Source organism: Zalophus californianus, chromosome 14 (genome assembly GCF_009762305.2).
Source record: "Zalophus californianus isolate mZalCal1 chromosome 14, mZalCal1.pri.v2, whole genome shotgun sequence".
Lineage (NCBI taxonomy): Eukaryota > Metazoa > Chordata > Mammalia > Carnivora > Otariidae > Zalophus > Zalophus californianus.
This window is the reverse complement of record NC_045608.1, coordinates 73,165,130-73,182,213: the sequence shown is the minus strand read 5'-3', so window position 1 is coordinate 73,182,213 and position 17,084 is coordinate 73,165,130. Positions and strand designations below refer to the sequence as shown.

At 41.9% G+C, this 17,084-nt stretch overlaps 1 protein-coding gene across 1 annotated transcript in view; it reads left to right on the top strand.

Moving 5' to 3' along the window:
* MBD2 (methyl-CpG binding domain protein 2) overlaps positions 1 to 16,261 on the top strand; it is a 69,917-nt gene extending 53,656 nt beyond the window's left edge. The window contains exons 4-7 of the mRNA XM_027575739.2: positions 2,427 to 2,517; positions 3,977 to 4,157; positions 8,780 to 8,918; positions 12,570 to 16,261. Coding sequence (XP_027431540.1) covers positions 2,427 to 2,517; positions 3,977 to 4,157; positions 8,780 to 8,906 — 399 coding nt within the window. The 3' untranslated portion in view covers positions 8,907 to 8,918; positions 12,570 to 16,261. The remainder of the gene's footprint in view (positions 1 to 2,426; positions 2,518 to 3,976; positions 4,158 to 8,779; positions 8,919 to 12,569) is intronic.
* Positions 16,262 to 17,084: the final 823 nt, after the last annotated feature.

Below are 17,084 nucleotides of genomic sequence, written 5' to 3'. Positions count from 1 at the left end.
TGAATGTAGGGAAGGTGAGTTAGGAACATATGGATTTGTAAACAGACATTTATCTCATGAAGACTGTTTCAGTTCTTGTGAAAATTGGGTGAGCTGATCAGTGTTGAATGAGCGAGCGGTGGGAAGGATGGAGAGCGCTGGTGACCTGTACCCACCATGCATCATCTTTGAACAGACTAGCCTTTTCTTCCTTCTCTGGCCTTTCCCACATCCCCCACCTCCTCTGGGGCGTGTGAGTGGGGGTAGAAATACACATTCAACATACACACACGTAAATCCATGTATCTCCATTTTCATGGCAGAAGCATTTCATTTATAGAGAAGTCACGGGCGCATACCTGTTTCAACTTCAGACTTCGTTGAGGGTTGTCAGATGGCGTGTGATGACACCAGGACTTGTAATCTAGAGCCGTACACTCGTTTCTCAGTCCAAGGTTTATTTTGCAAAATTGTCCTTTCTAAATTTTGTATCATTTTCCTTTGAGTTAATAGGAGTTTAAAAATTGAGAGTGAAAAATTATAGAATGTAAAAAATTGAACTTCTGATATCTAGAATTGGAATTTTATGTAAAATATTAGTAATTAGTAATATTTGTACATAACTTCTATACTTTGTCTTTTGGTAGTGTTGATTTATTTTGCAAATTAAGTTATAATTTTATTATAAAAGCACTTACTAATCTCATACTCACTGATTCTTCTGGATACTTTTTCCTTTTTCATTAGGAATTAACTGGCGTTTGTTTTCCTTGTTTTTTTCCTTGGTGTGATATCAATGCATAGGTGATACCATTTCCCACAAAAAGGAAATAGCAGGTGGGGTTTCTTGGGACATTTATCACATTTATCAACTATTACCTTCACCTAACTATTTTTCACCCATGATGATTAATGTGTTCATGTCCTCATATATGTTGACCACATAGTCTGCTGATGACATAATTTATAGGGAGATGTAAGGGGTTGTTACCATATACCAAAGGTCTTCAAAAGAGAGTGAAGCATTCTATTGCAGGTTACTGTTGGTACTAGCATGGGAGTTATTAGAGAGCCAACATATTACTCTTCTGCCATAAAGAGATTTTATTGTATCTTGCATTTGTCTGGAAGGCAATTACCTGGTACTTTTCATATATCTAGAAGTCAGAATATAAGCCCTCAGAGTGGTCAAAATTTGCTAAAGTAAATATGAAGAACCTTGTGCCTACTCCATGACAGGTGCTTTATATATATTGCTTTATTAGACTCCACATTAATCTTATGTGGTCCTCATTGCTGTCACATTTTACAGAAGAGGCAATTGAAGGTTTAGACATCTAGAGCTGGGGTTTCAGCTTGGGTTTGTGTGTCCCTCAAGATCCTCATTCTGAGTCCTGTTACTCCTATATTCAGGCATTCAGTATTTTTTTCAGTACCTACTTCTGACAGGCCCCAGGTGTCCAGGATTAAAGACAGATATACAGAGTCCTAAGGAATTCCTCTCTCTGTTTTTTTGGGCTGCAGTATATAAGAAAGAGCCTAAAAGAGATACGGCTTGATGACAAAGACACAGTATATCTCATCTAGTGCTGTGTCCACAGGGCAGCTGCTAGCTGGAGCTCAGTAAATACATGTGGAACAGATGAATGACATTACTGAGACGTCAGTAGCTTAACTAGGAGAGAAAATGAAGTACAGAAAAGATATAAAAGGAAACAGAACTGTCTTGGACCATTTAGTGTTTGACTAAGCAATTGCATTCCTCCAGTGGCCCCATGGAGCATGAGGAGCCTTCAGTGTGCCTGCTCATGCCCAGAATGAGGATGTAGGGCCGCTGAGTGACTCAGGTGACCTGGGCTCTACTTCATAGGGGGAAAGTCGCCCATGAACGGGACACCCTTTTTAAAGAACAAGGAAGTATGCAAAACATTTTAGAAACATTTCCATTAAAACTGGCTCTTTACCCCTTAAAAGTATGCCAAAGGCTAACCTTCAGTAGTGTGGAAAAATCACACAGGTGGAGGAGCTCTTTCCCTAATGATACTGGATAAAGGGATATTACATAATATAATTTGTTTTCTTTTCCCTGATAAATTTTAACATTAAATTTTCATACCAAATGAATCTTTAAAAATTCAAGTTATATTCTTTGGGAGATACCTTATAAAGTATTCTCTGTAGTAGTATATGGCATATAAAAATCTGTAGTACTGGAACAGCTGGGTAGATTGCATAAAATAAGAAAATGTTTTTTGATTAATTTCATTTGAAAGAGTTATGATGTGTTGAAATAATTCATATTTGGAGTGTCATTTAGTATCTGTAAGGAAAAAAAATGGAGAAATTAGGAAACTATTGAAATGATTTCAATTTCATCATTCAGCAGCATCGATGCGCTACTTTCTTGTTCCAAGTATGTATATTAACAGTGATGTTTTGCCTTACAGCTTTTCTGGGAGAAGAGGCTACAAGGACTTAGTGCATCAGATGTAACAGAACAAATTATAAAAACCATGGAACTACCTAAAGGTCTTCAAGGTATTATCCAAATCCAGTTGAGCAGTACCCTGTGTGCCAGGCTCTGTGTTAGATGCTGTGGAGTCAGAAATGATGAAGACAGGGTCTTTACTTTGGGGGATTGTATGCCTTGCTGGATGATGTCCCTTTTGTGTTTTAATAAACCCAGGGAAAACATATCTGAAAAGCTTGTGTGTTTCAGGGATGTTTCAGATTTTTTTCTGTTTTAAAATTTTGGCTTTAGGTTGGGTTCATCATATAAATTAACCCGTGTGCTGCTTTTAGAACCAAATGCAGCTGAGTGGTGCAGCTGAGTGGCAGTTTCTTAAGCTCCCCGCTCAGAGCAGTGTCTGGCTGGAGCACTTGGCTTTTTCACTCTTCATCTTAGCGAAAGGACAGCCAGCAACTCTTTTGCCTCTCCCTGCACAAACTGCTGTGGCCTGTAGCTGTGGGAACAGGTGCACCTTGGTCCAGTAACAGTAGCAAGTAGGGTCTGGGGTGTAGAACTCAGTTACCTAGGGTGCCTGTTGTGTCACATGTTAATTCCAATTCCAGAGCAGCGTTATTTCTCAAGCATTAGAACTTCGGCTTCTAAATGTTGATAGTGTGGATTGCTCAAAAATTCTCCTCCTTCATGGTTAGAACATTGTGTCATCCCTCTGTGTTCTTGAAAAGTATTGCTTTAACTGGTTTAGTTAATTTAGGACTTTAAGCAATGCATTTAAATGTGGCCATGTTGCCAGTCTCCTACAAGTAGTCAGCCATTATTAATTCTATTAACTGGGATTTTTGTTTGGTATTTGAAAAATGATGTGAAAGCTGCAGGTAGAGCATGCTTGCATCGGCTTTTCCTTTGAAGTCCCAAAACAAAGAAAAGTGTTGAGATGTTGCTAGAAATTAATGTTAAAACCTACAAGAAAAACTATTCTGGGACTCTGGGGATCCATTAATAGGGAAACTTGGGTATAATGTGACTTTAGAACGCCTTTAGATCATTAAAATAATTGACCTTGCTTGAGGAAATTAGCCAACTTTAAAAAAGTTTCGTACCTTGGAAAATGTATTTTGAAGTTGTGTTAAAGTTTTATTAAAATGCTCGGCCATTTTGTTACTATTTTTTTTCTTTGGCGAGTGAGGGGCAGAGGGAGAGAGAGTGAAGCGTCTCTGCGCCAGGCTCTCGGAGCCCACATGGGGCTCCATCCCACGACCCTGAGATCGTCACCTGAGCCGAAACTAAAAGCCAGATGCTTAACTGCGCCAGCGAGGCGCCCCTTGTTCTATTTCTTTTAATGTTAATTCTTTGGTGTAGAGTAACTATGAAGTAGATCCGATATTATCCTTTACTTCTTTGGCTTGTATCAGTTTTAAATATATGATCCCAAACAAACATAAAAATATCAGTTGTTTTAGGTTACGTAAGATTTGCTTAGCCCATCCTGAAATTTCCTAAAATTTAGCTGGTGTGTATTTCTACTTGCAGGAGTTGGTCCAGGTAGTAATGACGAGACCCTCTTATCTGCTGTTGCCAGCGCTCTGCACACGAGCTCTGCACCAATCACAGGGCAGGTTTCCTCGGCCGCTGTGGAAAAGAACCCGGCTGTTTGGCTGAACACCTCTCAACCCCTCTGCAAGGCTTTCATTGTCACAGACGAAGACATTAGGTAAGGCGGTTTAACGGAACTTCAAAAACCTGTTCATTCCATTGGATACGTTGTATACTGCCTCTTCCTTTCTGTGCCACATCTAGTAAGTGATACATCAGTCAGTAAGTTACACTTTTTTTTTTAACAGATCTTTTGTGAAATTAACAGAAGGTGTTATAGAACGTTTAAAACAGATACATGCAGGGCGCCTGGGTGGCTCAGTCGTTGAGCGTCTGCCTTCGGCTCAGGTCATGATCCCAGGGTCCTGGGATCGAGCCCCGCATCGGGCTCCCTGCTGCTCAGGAAGTCTGCTTCTCCCTCTCCCACTCCCCCTGCTTGTGTTCCCTCTCTCGCTGTGTCTCTCTTTGTCAAATACATAAATAAAATCTTTAAAAAAAGATAAAATAAAACAGATACATGCTTGGAAAAAGGAGGAGGTATCATGGTTGTATCTGAAGGACCCATCAGTTGTACTCTGTCCACATTGTTACTGAGTGTCTTTAAGCTTTGGCGTTCTCTGCCTTTCTGCTCTAAAGAATCCCTTTCATTCAGTGATGCCTTTTGTGACTGCTTCCTGCATTGGTTTGTCTGCAAACCAATCTCTCTTTAAAGCAGATCACAACCATGCTGTTTTAAGCTGAGCTGTGTTTTTAGAGTTCAGTTTGCTTATCTCGATTATGTTGACTCTCTTAAGCTCAGTTTAGAGATTTATTTATCTCTGCTTCATCTTGCTTTAAGTAAAGATTTAAGGTGGCTTCAAAGACACACACATGAGCGCGCGCGCACAGACGCGCGCGCACACACACATTAAAGCCAGATGAGAAGCAAATAGCAAAGGGTAAAGCATAAAGCAATAAAGCAGAGTCAGGAGTAAGGAGAGGACACGAGCTACATCTCTTAACATCTTTTGCTTTCTAAGACTGGGCCACAGATTTGGTTTTTAGTAGCAAATAGTGAAAAGAAAACATACAACTCTGATAATGCCTAGAAAAATATAAGCAAACCATTGCTCGAAAGAAGCAAACTATTTCAGATATTAAGACCAGAAAGAAATCCTTATATGGGATTAATGAACTTGAGTATCATTACCTTATAATGAGACTGTAGTGTATTGTATTTTCTTTAAAAATAGGACAGTGTGTATACTTCACTATTTCTACCCTCTGAATGTTAAATCAAGTTTTACTGGAGTATTATTCCTAGACAAAACCAGCAGGTGGCACTTTTGAATCATAATTTTAAAATATGTTTTATATTTGCATTTTTTTCTAAATCCATAAAAAGTTGGCATGAAAATGTTTTTAAATGAATGAGTCTAGCTAGGTTTGTAATTGGAAAGCCCTTCCTGGGTTTTAAAGTAGTTCCTTTCGCAAAGATGTAACATGGCTCAAAGTTGTATTCATGTGTATTGATTGTATGGAATTTATGATCAGTTTTATTTTTAAGGAAAAAATGTAAAATCAAGGGGAGGAATCAGCTTGCTCTTTGGCTTATTCTTAACCTCGAGGAAGGAAAGTCCTCTGGAGACAAGTTCTTACCTGTCTTGGAATGAATACCCAGTTAATCAGCAGGGGGTCTGCCAGGTCATCATGGGTGTTGACTGAGGGCTTCTGAGTGATGTCATGGGAATGCTGATGGCTTCAACAGCAGATCTTTTGATAGTAGAGGAAAATATCTCAAAGCCAGATCTGCATGATTTCCTTTTAGGGTAAACTTGTTTAACAAATTGTCCATTTGATTTAATTGTCATAACAGAAATTATTAAGCAAACATTTCTTGTTGAATTAGTGCAGGTTCAAAATAAAAATTACTGCAAATGGAATTGTTACCCTTTCTGTAATTGTGCAGCCAATATTCTGTTTGTATTAAACCTTCAACTAAAGATCTCAGTATTAAGTATATATATTTTTCAGCATATTTGATAATATTTTCATCCATAGATGTATTTGGGGTTTTTTAAAGTAGTCTCCATGCTCAGCATGGAGCCCAAGGTGGGGCTTGGACTCATGATCCTGAGATCAGGATCTAAGCTGAGATGGAGTCAGCCTCTTAACAGACTGGGCCACGTAGGCACCCCCTGTATTTGTTTTTGTTTTTTAGATTTATTTATTTTAGAGAGAGAGATAAAGTGTGCGCACACACTCTTGCATGCACAAGCAAACGGGAGGGGTAGAGGGAGAGGGAGAGAATCCAGAGCAGACTCCCTGCTAAGCTGGGAGCCAGAGGTGGGGCTCGGTCTCACAACCCAAGATTAAGATCTGAGCTGAAATTAAGAGTCCGTCTGAGCCACCCAGGTGCCCCTATATTCGTTTTTTAATACAAGTAACAAGTTCTCACAAACTTAACAGCCTAAAGCAACACCCAACCACTCACAATTCCATAGGCGGGAAGCCGGGGCCAGACACCACTGGATTCTTTTCCCAGGGTCTTACGAGGCTGAAACCAAAGTGTCAGTTGGACTGCATTCCCTTCTGGAGCATAGGGTACTCTTTAAAGCTCTTTTGATTGTTGCAGAATTCGTTTCCTTTTAGTTGTAGGACTGGGGGCCTCTGGGTATCTTGCTGGATGTGGGATAGGGCGGTTCCCAGCCTTTAGAGGCGCATAGCAGTTCTTTGCCCTGAGGTCTCCTCCACATTCCCTCTCCAACTTCTTTCAGGAAGGACATAGCCCCTTTTAAGAGTTTTTCTTATTAGGTCAGGCTCTCTGGGGTAACCTCTTTTGATTAACTCAAGGTCCATTGATCAGTAACCTTGTCATGGAGGGACCTCCCAGTCCATTCACCAGTTCTGCCTGCTCTTGAGGGGAGGGAATTATACAAGGAGTCTATCCAGGGCCAGGAAGGTTAGAATTCTGCCTGCCCCGATGGGCAAATGCTTTAATTTCAGGTTCCATAAGTATGGGAAGTACAAATGAGAATCAAGGCAAACTTTAGAGTTTTAGGACATACCTCTCTAGCCAAAAGCACCATTTGCTCTCTTTTTTTCCTAACGGGATTACTCTAGGGCACTTGTGCAGATTCTCATACTCTCTTATCAGGAGTGAGATTGCTCATGAGACTGATATGCCATTTGTCATAGACCTTGAGTCATGAGGCCAGAGGCAAGACTAACTATGTAAGAAATAAACAATGTGTTCTTGACCCTGGTCCAGCGACATGAAAATCTGTTCATCTCCAGGTTCTTTTAATATGACAGAGGCTAGACTACTCCATGACGGCCCCCCTCTTTGTTGAAGAGTGGAAGCCTATACGTTTTAACTCCTTGTGCTGTTTTGGACTTTGGTAAAGACATCAAACGTTTTTGTGGCTCTACAACTTATGTTAGCTTCTCATCTTGGATATGGTCTCATGAGATACACAGATCGGCTGGAATCTAGTAAATGTAACTTTACAAGTGGCTGAGGACACAAGAAGTACATACTCAGTGAATCTCAGCATCGACTTCCAGAATGTTGCCCTCCCACTGTTCCGTGTTCCCAGGTTCGAGGCAGTGCTGCGCTCTGTTTTCCTCAATATTGCTAGAGAAAATGACTTTTTTCCCCCACTTTGGAGCCCTCAGTATTCCCTGTTGTGTCTCTTATTTGTCACTGGGCTGTTCCGTTTCCCACTCTACATCCATCCTGTCCGCCTTTCCTCTGGTCTCAAGAGGCGATTTGTCCCGCTTTCTAGCCAGGGGTAACCCTTCCGCCTGTACCTCTGCTTCTTTCCCTTTCTTGTTTTTATCTAAGACTCTTACGTTCCCGTGTTCTCCCTTCTCTTGTGTTTCTTCTTGGCCTCCCCCCTTGGCTCTGGATATGAATTGCTATTTACCATCTTGGCTCATTAGAACTATTTTAGGAATCCCTCTCTTGTACTGTCTGGGAGCGACTCTGAATTTTTTTCTGATTTTTAAACTTAAAGTACATACCAGTAGACTTTTTTTCCTGTGCTTTGTTTCCCATCAAATGGTTCAGAACCTTTTTTTTTTTTTTAATGACTTGGCATTATTAACTTTCACTTTTGAGGTTCCACTGCAGTCCCCAAGACAGAAACTTGTGGCATGTTCTTAACTACTCCGCTCATCTCAAAGAGATGCTGTTCAGTTTCTCTCCTTGGGACATAGGATCATGTGGTCTTGGCTTCTCCAGGATGGCTGGCTGCCAGCACGACTGGGAACCTGGGAGAGAGCTCTGTCTGTCTTTCCCCAACATAGCCATAGAATGCCAAACTCAATCATGCCCCCACTTCGTCCATCTCTCTGCTTCGTTGAAAAAAATCTCTTCTTTATTTTCCATATAACTTCTTTCTTTTATCCCTGCTTTCAAGTTATTTCTAATATCCTTTAGAGCAAAAACCCCAAATCTTTACGTACTTGAAATTTTTGAAGTTGAAGAAAAAGTCACTGAGATAAATCTACTCCTACCAGAATTCTCTGAGAGGTGTGGGATACCTGCCTGTCTGAATATTCCTGTTTTTGGCAAGGCTCACCTCCTGTGCAGTTTGGTTTTTTGGGCATAGGAGAAAGTCTTGCAAAGTCTCAGGAGAAGGAAATGTATTCTTCTCAGGAATTTTCATGATTTTGAACTGAAGATAGACTGTAGTACCAGCGGCACGCTTCCCTTACTTGCCAGATTATCAGTGTATGTTTACTCTTTTGTAAAAGGAAACAGGAGGAGCGAGTACAGCAAGTACGCAAAAAATTGGAAGAAGCACTGATGGCAGACATCTTGTCACGAGCTGCTGATACAGAAGAGATGGATCTGGAAATGGACAGTGGAGATGAAGCCTAAGAATATGATCAGGTAAACTGAGAGCAGAGAGGGAGAGACTTGCAGCTGAAGGTGTTTTGTTTTCTTGCTTTTGCCCTCGGTCGCCTGCCTCAGCAGAATATAAAATAGCTTCTCCACTGAAGAGCTGGGCAGGTACTGTTGTTTGGTTTCCTCTCTATTTGGGAATTCTGCCCTTTGGTTCTGTTGATGTGAAGACATTCGCAGCCCTGCAGCCACTTGCAAGGGATCTAACCTCCTTCTTTAGTGCCAGGTGGAAAACCTGCAAGGTGTCCTTAGAAACAATCAGGGGAAGAGAAAAAGGACTCTGCCAGGTAGGGGGAGGTGGCTGCAGGAGATGAAGGTGCCTGTCATCCCCACCACGCTGTCTTTCTGGCGTCTGTTGTCCCCTCTTTAAAGTTACGGCTGTAAAGTAGGCAAAGTCCCTTTCTTTTTCTAGGTTCTCTCTAGCACGGGCTTGATGCAGAAAGAATGGGAAGGGCATTTTATAAGACAATAAATACTTTACCACATACAAACTTGGACCCTATTGTGAACTCACATGAGTGTCATAGGCTCTGTCCTGATGGCTCTATTTTCTCTTTAGGTGGTTGTGGTCAAGTCCCCAAGGGCTCGTGCAGCACCTTGCTTTCCAACTGCCATCCTGCTTTGTTTTGGCAGGTCTTGTCTTACTCTGTGCCCCACATAAGCCGATTATTTATTTGTGTCCTTTGAAGCCAAAACTGAGGGGCCTCAGGGAGAGAAAGAGAAATAGAGAACGAACAGAGTGAGTTAGAGTCCTAACTCCTAGTTGTTTTGGAACCTGTCTTCCCTGTCCCTTTCAGTCTGGGGACCTGCCCCTCATCCCACTAGTCATTCTTGCATTCAGTGCTAGTCCTGGGGACACAGTGGTGGCACGGTCACACAGGCCCTGTGCTCACAGAACTTACCGTATAGTTCTATTGGCCAGATGCTCACTAACTCCATAATTGCCAACTGTGATAAGTGCTACAAAGGAAAAGCAGAAGTGCCCGGAGAGGGGAGCAGATATGATGTGAAGGGTGTCCACAGCCTCTCTGAGGAGGTGACATTTAGGTGGAGCCTTGAGGGCAAGCAGCAGTAGGCCAAAGTTTGGGTAAAAAGTGTTCCCATCAAAAGAAACAGCAAGGAGAAGTTGCTGTCTTTAGGGAACAAAGAAGAGATCTTCACAGTTGGAATGTAATCTGGGGAGGGTTGGGAGAAAGTGTGGAGAGGTAAATCTAATCATGCTGAGCCTTGTGGGTTACTGGTTAACATCAAAGCCAGTGGGAATCCACTGAAGGCTGAGGAAGGTGATCAGATGTGCTTATTTATAAGATCCTTGCAGCTGCCCCCTGAGACAGAGGATGGGGGCAGGGAGAGCCTGGAAGCGGGGTGACCACTGAGGAGGCCGTTATAGTTTGGCAGCGAGAGGGACAGTGGCTTCACAGGGGTGTTGGCAGTGAGTGCAGAGAAAAAGAGGTAAAGCAAAGGTCCATTGGAGATGTATTTGGAGATAGAATCGAGTTGATCAGGTGACTGATTAGAAGTGATGGAGAGAGTGGCCGGGATGACTCCAGTTTTTCACTGGAGCCACGGAGGGGACGGCCAGGGGCCTGTTTGGTACAGGCACAGACAGGGTACTGTGTGCGGGGAGGCTGAGTTCATGGTTCACACAACCGTCCCTCCCCATCAGTGCCTTTGTGGGAGTTCAGGGAGCGGCTCATGCTGCAGGGATAAGAAACTAGGTAATAATTTGAATGCCTCACATTATATATTCAGTGACAGCATCACCATTTGGTGACCATTTCCTGAACACACAGAACTGTTGGAGTCCAGTTCAGTGCTATTTTAAGTTTTTTTTTCCCCCTTATTGAGCACAGGAAGGCGCCATGTTGATCTCGAATCTTGGTTTCTACTCTGGCAAGGGTGTGTTTTATGGGCTCTGACGAGTGTGCTTGCTCTGTGTCAGGTCCTTCGGGGGGAAACCTGAAGCGTGTTTCTTCAGTCGGGGGGCTTCAGCCTCGCTGTCCCTGGGGCGCGGGCTAGCCATCGGGGTGGGGGGGGGGCTGTGTCTGTGCTGCTGCGGAAGCGACTCTAGGGAGACCCTTCTCTTTTCAGAGCTTTTTAGCTTTTTGTTGTTTCTCAGACTTTTCTCCTGAAAACAGTTTAAGATAATCAAGGATCATTTAACTGAGGTTTCACTAGACCCTTGCTTACTTCACAGATTGCTTTGCAGATGGATATCAAGGCAGCACCCTAATTTATGTGAGCAAGCCTGGGTTTCAGGGACTAGGCACTTTGCTCATCTAAAAGCCGGCATTGCTCACTGCCTGGCACAAATGTGGTAACAGGTGGGAACAAACTCACTAACATGGAGTGATTAGAGTTTTGTTTTTGTTTTTTTAAAGATTTTATTTATTTATTTGAGAGAGAGAGAATGAGAGATAGAGAGCACGAGAGGGAAGAGGGTCAGAGGGAGAAGCAGACTCCCTGCTGAGCAGGGAGCCCGATGCAGGACTCGATCCCGGGACTCCAGGATCACGACCTGAGCCGAAGGCAGTCGCCCAACCAACTGAGCCACCCAGGCGCCCTGGAGTTTTAATATATACTTAAAATGGCCATTATTTTGGCATGTTGGGTAGAGAGAGATTCATAGTATGTGTATCACATTCTAAACTTGAGAATGGTATTATTAGACCAGGCTAGTAGACTTGAAGGTTGTGGAAGAATTAGAAGCACTTCTCAGTTATCAAAATTAAATTTGCCTAATTGACTCACTTTACACCTAAAGTCTAAACCAGAGCACTGCCGTTTGACTTAATTAAGTGTTCATAATAACCTGTAGAATAGACAGGACTTGGCTTGACCAAAGGGTAGGCCATGGCCAACTTCATATGGCTAGTGAGAGATGGAACTGATACCACGTGGTTCCGTTTGGTTCTGTCAGCCTCGTCATGCAATGGCTCTCTCTCACGTTCCTTATTAGCAACGTGGGCCTTAATTTATTTGTTTTATGTATGTCCTCAATAACAGGTTGAGATTTACTGTGTTAGTTAAAATTTTACAATCATAGAGGGGTACCCAGGTTATCAAAATTTTAAGAGTGTTTGCAAGAAGAAAACTGTAAAAACAAAGGTGTCAAAATATTTAGCTACAAATGAGATACAGGATCAGAGATATAAATAGTTCTGTCTGCAATTGCACCGTATCACTTCAACCAGGTTAAATAATGAGAAAGCTTCAGTGCCTGTCACTCATAAATGCTCCGAAGTAAAATAAATCGTGGTTAGTAGATGTTTTCCTAAATTTTCTCAAAAATGTTTGGGTTTGTCTGTGTCTATTACGGTTTTCTTTTTTATTTGTATGCCCTATGATTTCTCTTTTTGTGCAGGTTTAATTATAGATAGAAGATATTTGTGTTAGCATACAAAGCTGTCCATACGATTTCTCTGAAAATGAAATGAGTATAAATTTATTATTAAAGCACTTGAAATAATGAGGGGATATGTTGAACATTTTTTTTATGTACAAAGTGTCGTAACTAAATATTAAGGCTTTAAAAATGTGGTTCTAAGTAAAATTAAGCTTCTAACTACTTTTTAAAGTTCTGCTGACCTCACCTGAGAAATCATCACACTACTTAAGTTTGTTTGTTTTTCCTTACAGGTAACTTTCGACCAACTTTCCCCAAGAGCAAATTTCTAGAATTGAACAAAAAGCGTTTCCACTGGGTTTTGCCTGTAAGAAAAAAATGTACCCGAGCACATAGAGCTTTTTAATAGCGCTAACCAATGCCTTTTTAGATGTATTTTTGATGTATATATCTATTATTCAAAAAATGATGTTTATTTTGAGTCCTAGGACTTAAAATTAGACTTTTGTAATATCAAGCAGGACCCTTAAGATGAAGCTGAGCTTTTGATGCCAGGTGCAATCTACTGGAAATGTAGCACTTAACGTGAAATATTTGTTTTCCCCCCCGTTTTAATATGAACCGATCAGGAGTACCAAATAAATCTCCCAATTAAAGATTATTGTGACTTCACTGTATATAAACAGATTTTTATACTTTATTGAAAGAGGACACCTGTACATTCTTCCATCATCACTGTAAAGACAAATAAATGATTATATTCACAGACTGATTGGAACTCTTTCTGTTAAAGAGCACACATAATAAATAGCCACCCCCCCATTCCCCCCTCCCCCACCCTCCCCCCAGGATTCCTGATTTACAGTCAGCTGTGATCCCTGGGCCTTAGGTTTCAAATGGAGGTGGTGGAGAATAGCTCATCCATTTGCAGTTCGCCTCCGGAAAGCGAATTCTAAGTTGCCATCTAGCATGTGTGATGTTTTTTTTCCTTGCCCGTGACTAGTACGTTTGTTAGTTTTATAAAAATAAAGCGTTTTCTTCCCTTGGGCATGAGTGAGGTACATAAGTACCCTTCAGATGGTACTGGAAGGTCCATGTCTGTCGTTTTTTTCTAGGACACTTTGCATTTTCTAATGTCCACTGGCCCTACTGAGTTAACAGGTGCAGCTTAGACCCCTTGCCACAGAAAGAGGCAGCTTTCTAGACAGAGTTGCTTCATGAGCCAGATTGTAATACTACTCATCAGTACCCAGCCTCCACAGTATTAACGTTTTGTTGTCGTTGTTGAAACTCTTAAGTGTAACTTCATTCCCACTTAAATTCCTTGATACCTAATGACTAAAACTGGCACAACATTATTAAATGAGTTTTAAAATCAAAACATACTTAAGTTAATCTGATGCCAAGGAAAGGAGGGGGAGTGTTCATAAGCAAATTTAAACACATTTTGAGAAATAGTATCTTTCTATGGGAAGGGTTTATGTACTTCTTCACTCTGAGTTCTTTTAAAATTAGACCCAGAAATGATGTGGTCACCAGTGTGACCAATTCCATGTAAATGTCACCTGTACATTTTATTACGGCTACCTCCAGCACCCTTCCCATTCCTGAGGAAGGGAAAGAAAATAGTCAAAGCAATACAACTGGCTAGGTTGGCACTCTTGTCTCTCTGGATCTTATGCCAAACTACGTAAATAACACCTTTTTGGAATTCCTGATTTACGTCCAACCTGGGTCTTTGGGCCTTAGGCCACTAGTATCCTCCGAGTGGTCTCGCTGGCAAATGAGGTGGGGTGCTTGCAGACTCTGAGCAGACGATTGGCCTAGGAGGCCTGCTCTGGGCCCATCAAACTGCCCCAGTGGGGCTGGCAGTGGGAAGTTAATATTGATTTCTTTTTAAAAACTGGTGTGACTACTTAGAATGGATGTCCAAAGGCTTTTCTTAGACTCCCCCAAGTCCATGAGTTCTCTTTTGTAATCAGGCTTGGGGTAACTTCACCTTGGTGATCATATGTTCTTTTTACAAAGCTATCCAAGATAGACATGCTTTTATAAACAGCTTTTGTAAAAGCAAAAACACAATGTACACACATATACAACTTTGATTTTTGTTCCTATATCCTTTGCTCAGGTAGAGAACAAGGTATGAAAGCCATTACATGGTGTCCAACTGGGACCATCCCATAAATCCAGGTGTTCCCAAGATACCCACAGGACGACATGTCCAGAATTAAATTCATTATCTTAGCCCCCAAATCTATCATCATCTTGCATCCCCTAACTAGGGTAAAAGCAAGTCATCTGACCCAATTGCTCAAGGCAGATGCCCATGAGTGATCCCAGATGCCACTCTTTCCCTTGCCTCCACTGTTCCATCAGTCCTGTTAGAACTACTAAATGCACTTCTCACATCCATACCTCTTCTCTATTCCTGCAACCCACTGCCTTCCTACAAGCTCCTTTCCTCTCCTCTGGACTTTCAGTGGCTAACTTCCTTCCTTCCTTCCTTCCTTCCTTCCTTCCTTCCTTCCTTCCTTCCTTCCTTCCTTCCTTCCTTCCTTATGGTCCTCAAAGCAAATGTGACCATATCATTTCCATACTCAAAATTTCTCACTTCTCTCTGTAATTTTTAAGAATTATTTTAAGAATAATATTTTAAGAGTGAGCACTTTCCAATGAAGAAAACCTGTGTTTGAACCCTGATTTTGCCATTTGTGTGACTTGTCAGGTTACTTAATCTCTTTGAGCCTGTTCCTCCTCAGTGAAATAGGAATAATAATACCTACCTCATAGAGTCGTCGTGAGGACTAAGTGAGATACTGTTTATAAAGTGTTTAGCACAGTGCCTAGTGCATAGTGAGTGCTCCCGTTGGGGCTTGCTATTGTTATAACCCCTGCAGGTGTCTGTTTTATGTCACTTCCGAGAGGCATTTTCTAATAACTGTAACTACTCTCCACCCCCCATAATACTCATTTCCTGCCTCAGCACTCTGTTTATTTCCTTTGTAGAAATCTTCTAAATCTGTATTTATTTGTTAACTTTTTGTCTATCTCTCTACTAGAATGTAAGCTCCACGAGAGCGAGGATGTGTCTGTCTTGTTCCCTGTTACAACCCCAGCACTTAGCCTAGTGCCTGGCACATAGTAAGCACTTAATAAATGTTTGTTGAATAAATGGATGAATGATCAAAAGGCTCTTCATGATCTGATACCCGCCTATTTGTCTGGCTCATCCTGCCACTCTCCCCATTGTAGCTTCAGCTCAAGAAAAACCGCATTACTTGGTCCTTCGAAGTGCTCCTTGGGCCTCTGTGTCTTAGCACCTGTCATTTCCTTTGCCTGCCTGTCTACATGGCAAATTCCTGGTTACTGGTCAAGTCTCAGCTCAGTGGCTACCTCCTCTGTGAAGCTGTCCCTGATTTCTCCAGGCAGATGTTCTTCCCTCTTCCAAGTTCCCACTGCACTTTGTAAATACCTCCATGGAAGCACTTTACTGTATTGTATTGTAAATTTGTTTGCATGTCTGTTTCTACTTTTAGACTGTAAGCACCGTGAAAGCAGAGATTGCATCTTTTCATCTTAATGTCCCCAGAGCCTAGCACAGTGCCCAGCACATAACAGTTTTGTCAATAAATATTTGTTGAATGAATTTGTCAATGAACAAAGAGTCTTGCAGTTGGACAGGTGTTGCGAGACGTATGTATTATCAAGGAAAGGAATGCCCCTGGTGGCTTCCAGTGTATTTCTTTGTTCTAGAAAAGAGATCTAGAAAGCATTATGTAATCTCTCTGAATATAAGATTACTTGTTTGAATTTTAAAGATAAGTTGAATAATATAGATCTTCATAAATGATTGCAAACGATATCAAAATGCTTTGTGATCTCTCAAATGCTACAAAGTCCAAAACAAATATTTGCACTATTAGTATTTCCATAGTAAATGCTATGCGAAAATGTACAGCAATAAATTTTGAAGCTTTAAAAATGTTTGTGTAAGTCATCTTCAATGACTTAATCCATGAAGGACTTCTCTGGCCCATGCTTCCTGGACACAAGGGGATTTAGACTGGGGTTTAGGTCTCCAGAGCTTTCGGAGCTTATTCAGTGACCTTACTTTCATTTGCTGGGGCAGTTGCTCCATCACAGGCGGGTATGTCTGCTGGGCAGAAAGGACTGGAAGCTTCTCCACAGAAGCAGAGGGAGGCCACACTGGACCTTGTGAGGCCGTAGCCTCAACGCCCCTCGACAGCCAGAGCTGTCACAGATTCCCCATCCCGCCTGCCTTCACTTCGGGGATGCGGATGTGACCTCTGTACAAAATACACTCCACGGGCCCCTACTGAAGTTGCAGGTCCACAACGGCAGTTCCATCAGGTAGTCCCAATAGGATTTGCTGGGAATGGCTGTGGGATTGGGAACTGGAACAGTGAGCTATCATCCGTATGTCTCAGAGGGTCTGGCGTGGGCCGCAAAAATTTAAGTTACACACTGATTTCTCTAGAAGGGCCTATCATATGTAAGTTACTTTGTCAGTTACTCAGCTTTTGTTTTTATTGCAGAAAGACAGAAGTTTTGTTTTGTTTTCAAGATTTTGTTTATTTGGGGCGCCTGGGTGGCTTAGTCGTTAAGCGTCTGCCTTCGGCTCAGGTCATGATCCTGTGGTCCTGGGATCGAGTCCCGCGACAGGCTCCCTGCCCAGCCCTGCCTGCCACTTCCCCCTGCTTGTGCTTGCTCTCTAGCTCTGTCTGTGTCAAATAAATAAATAAAATCTTTAAAAAAAAAAGATTTTATTTATTTGACAGAGAGAG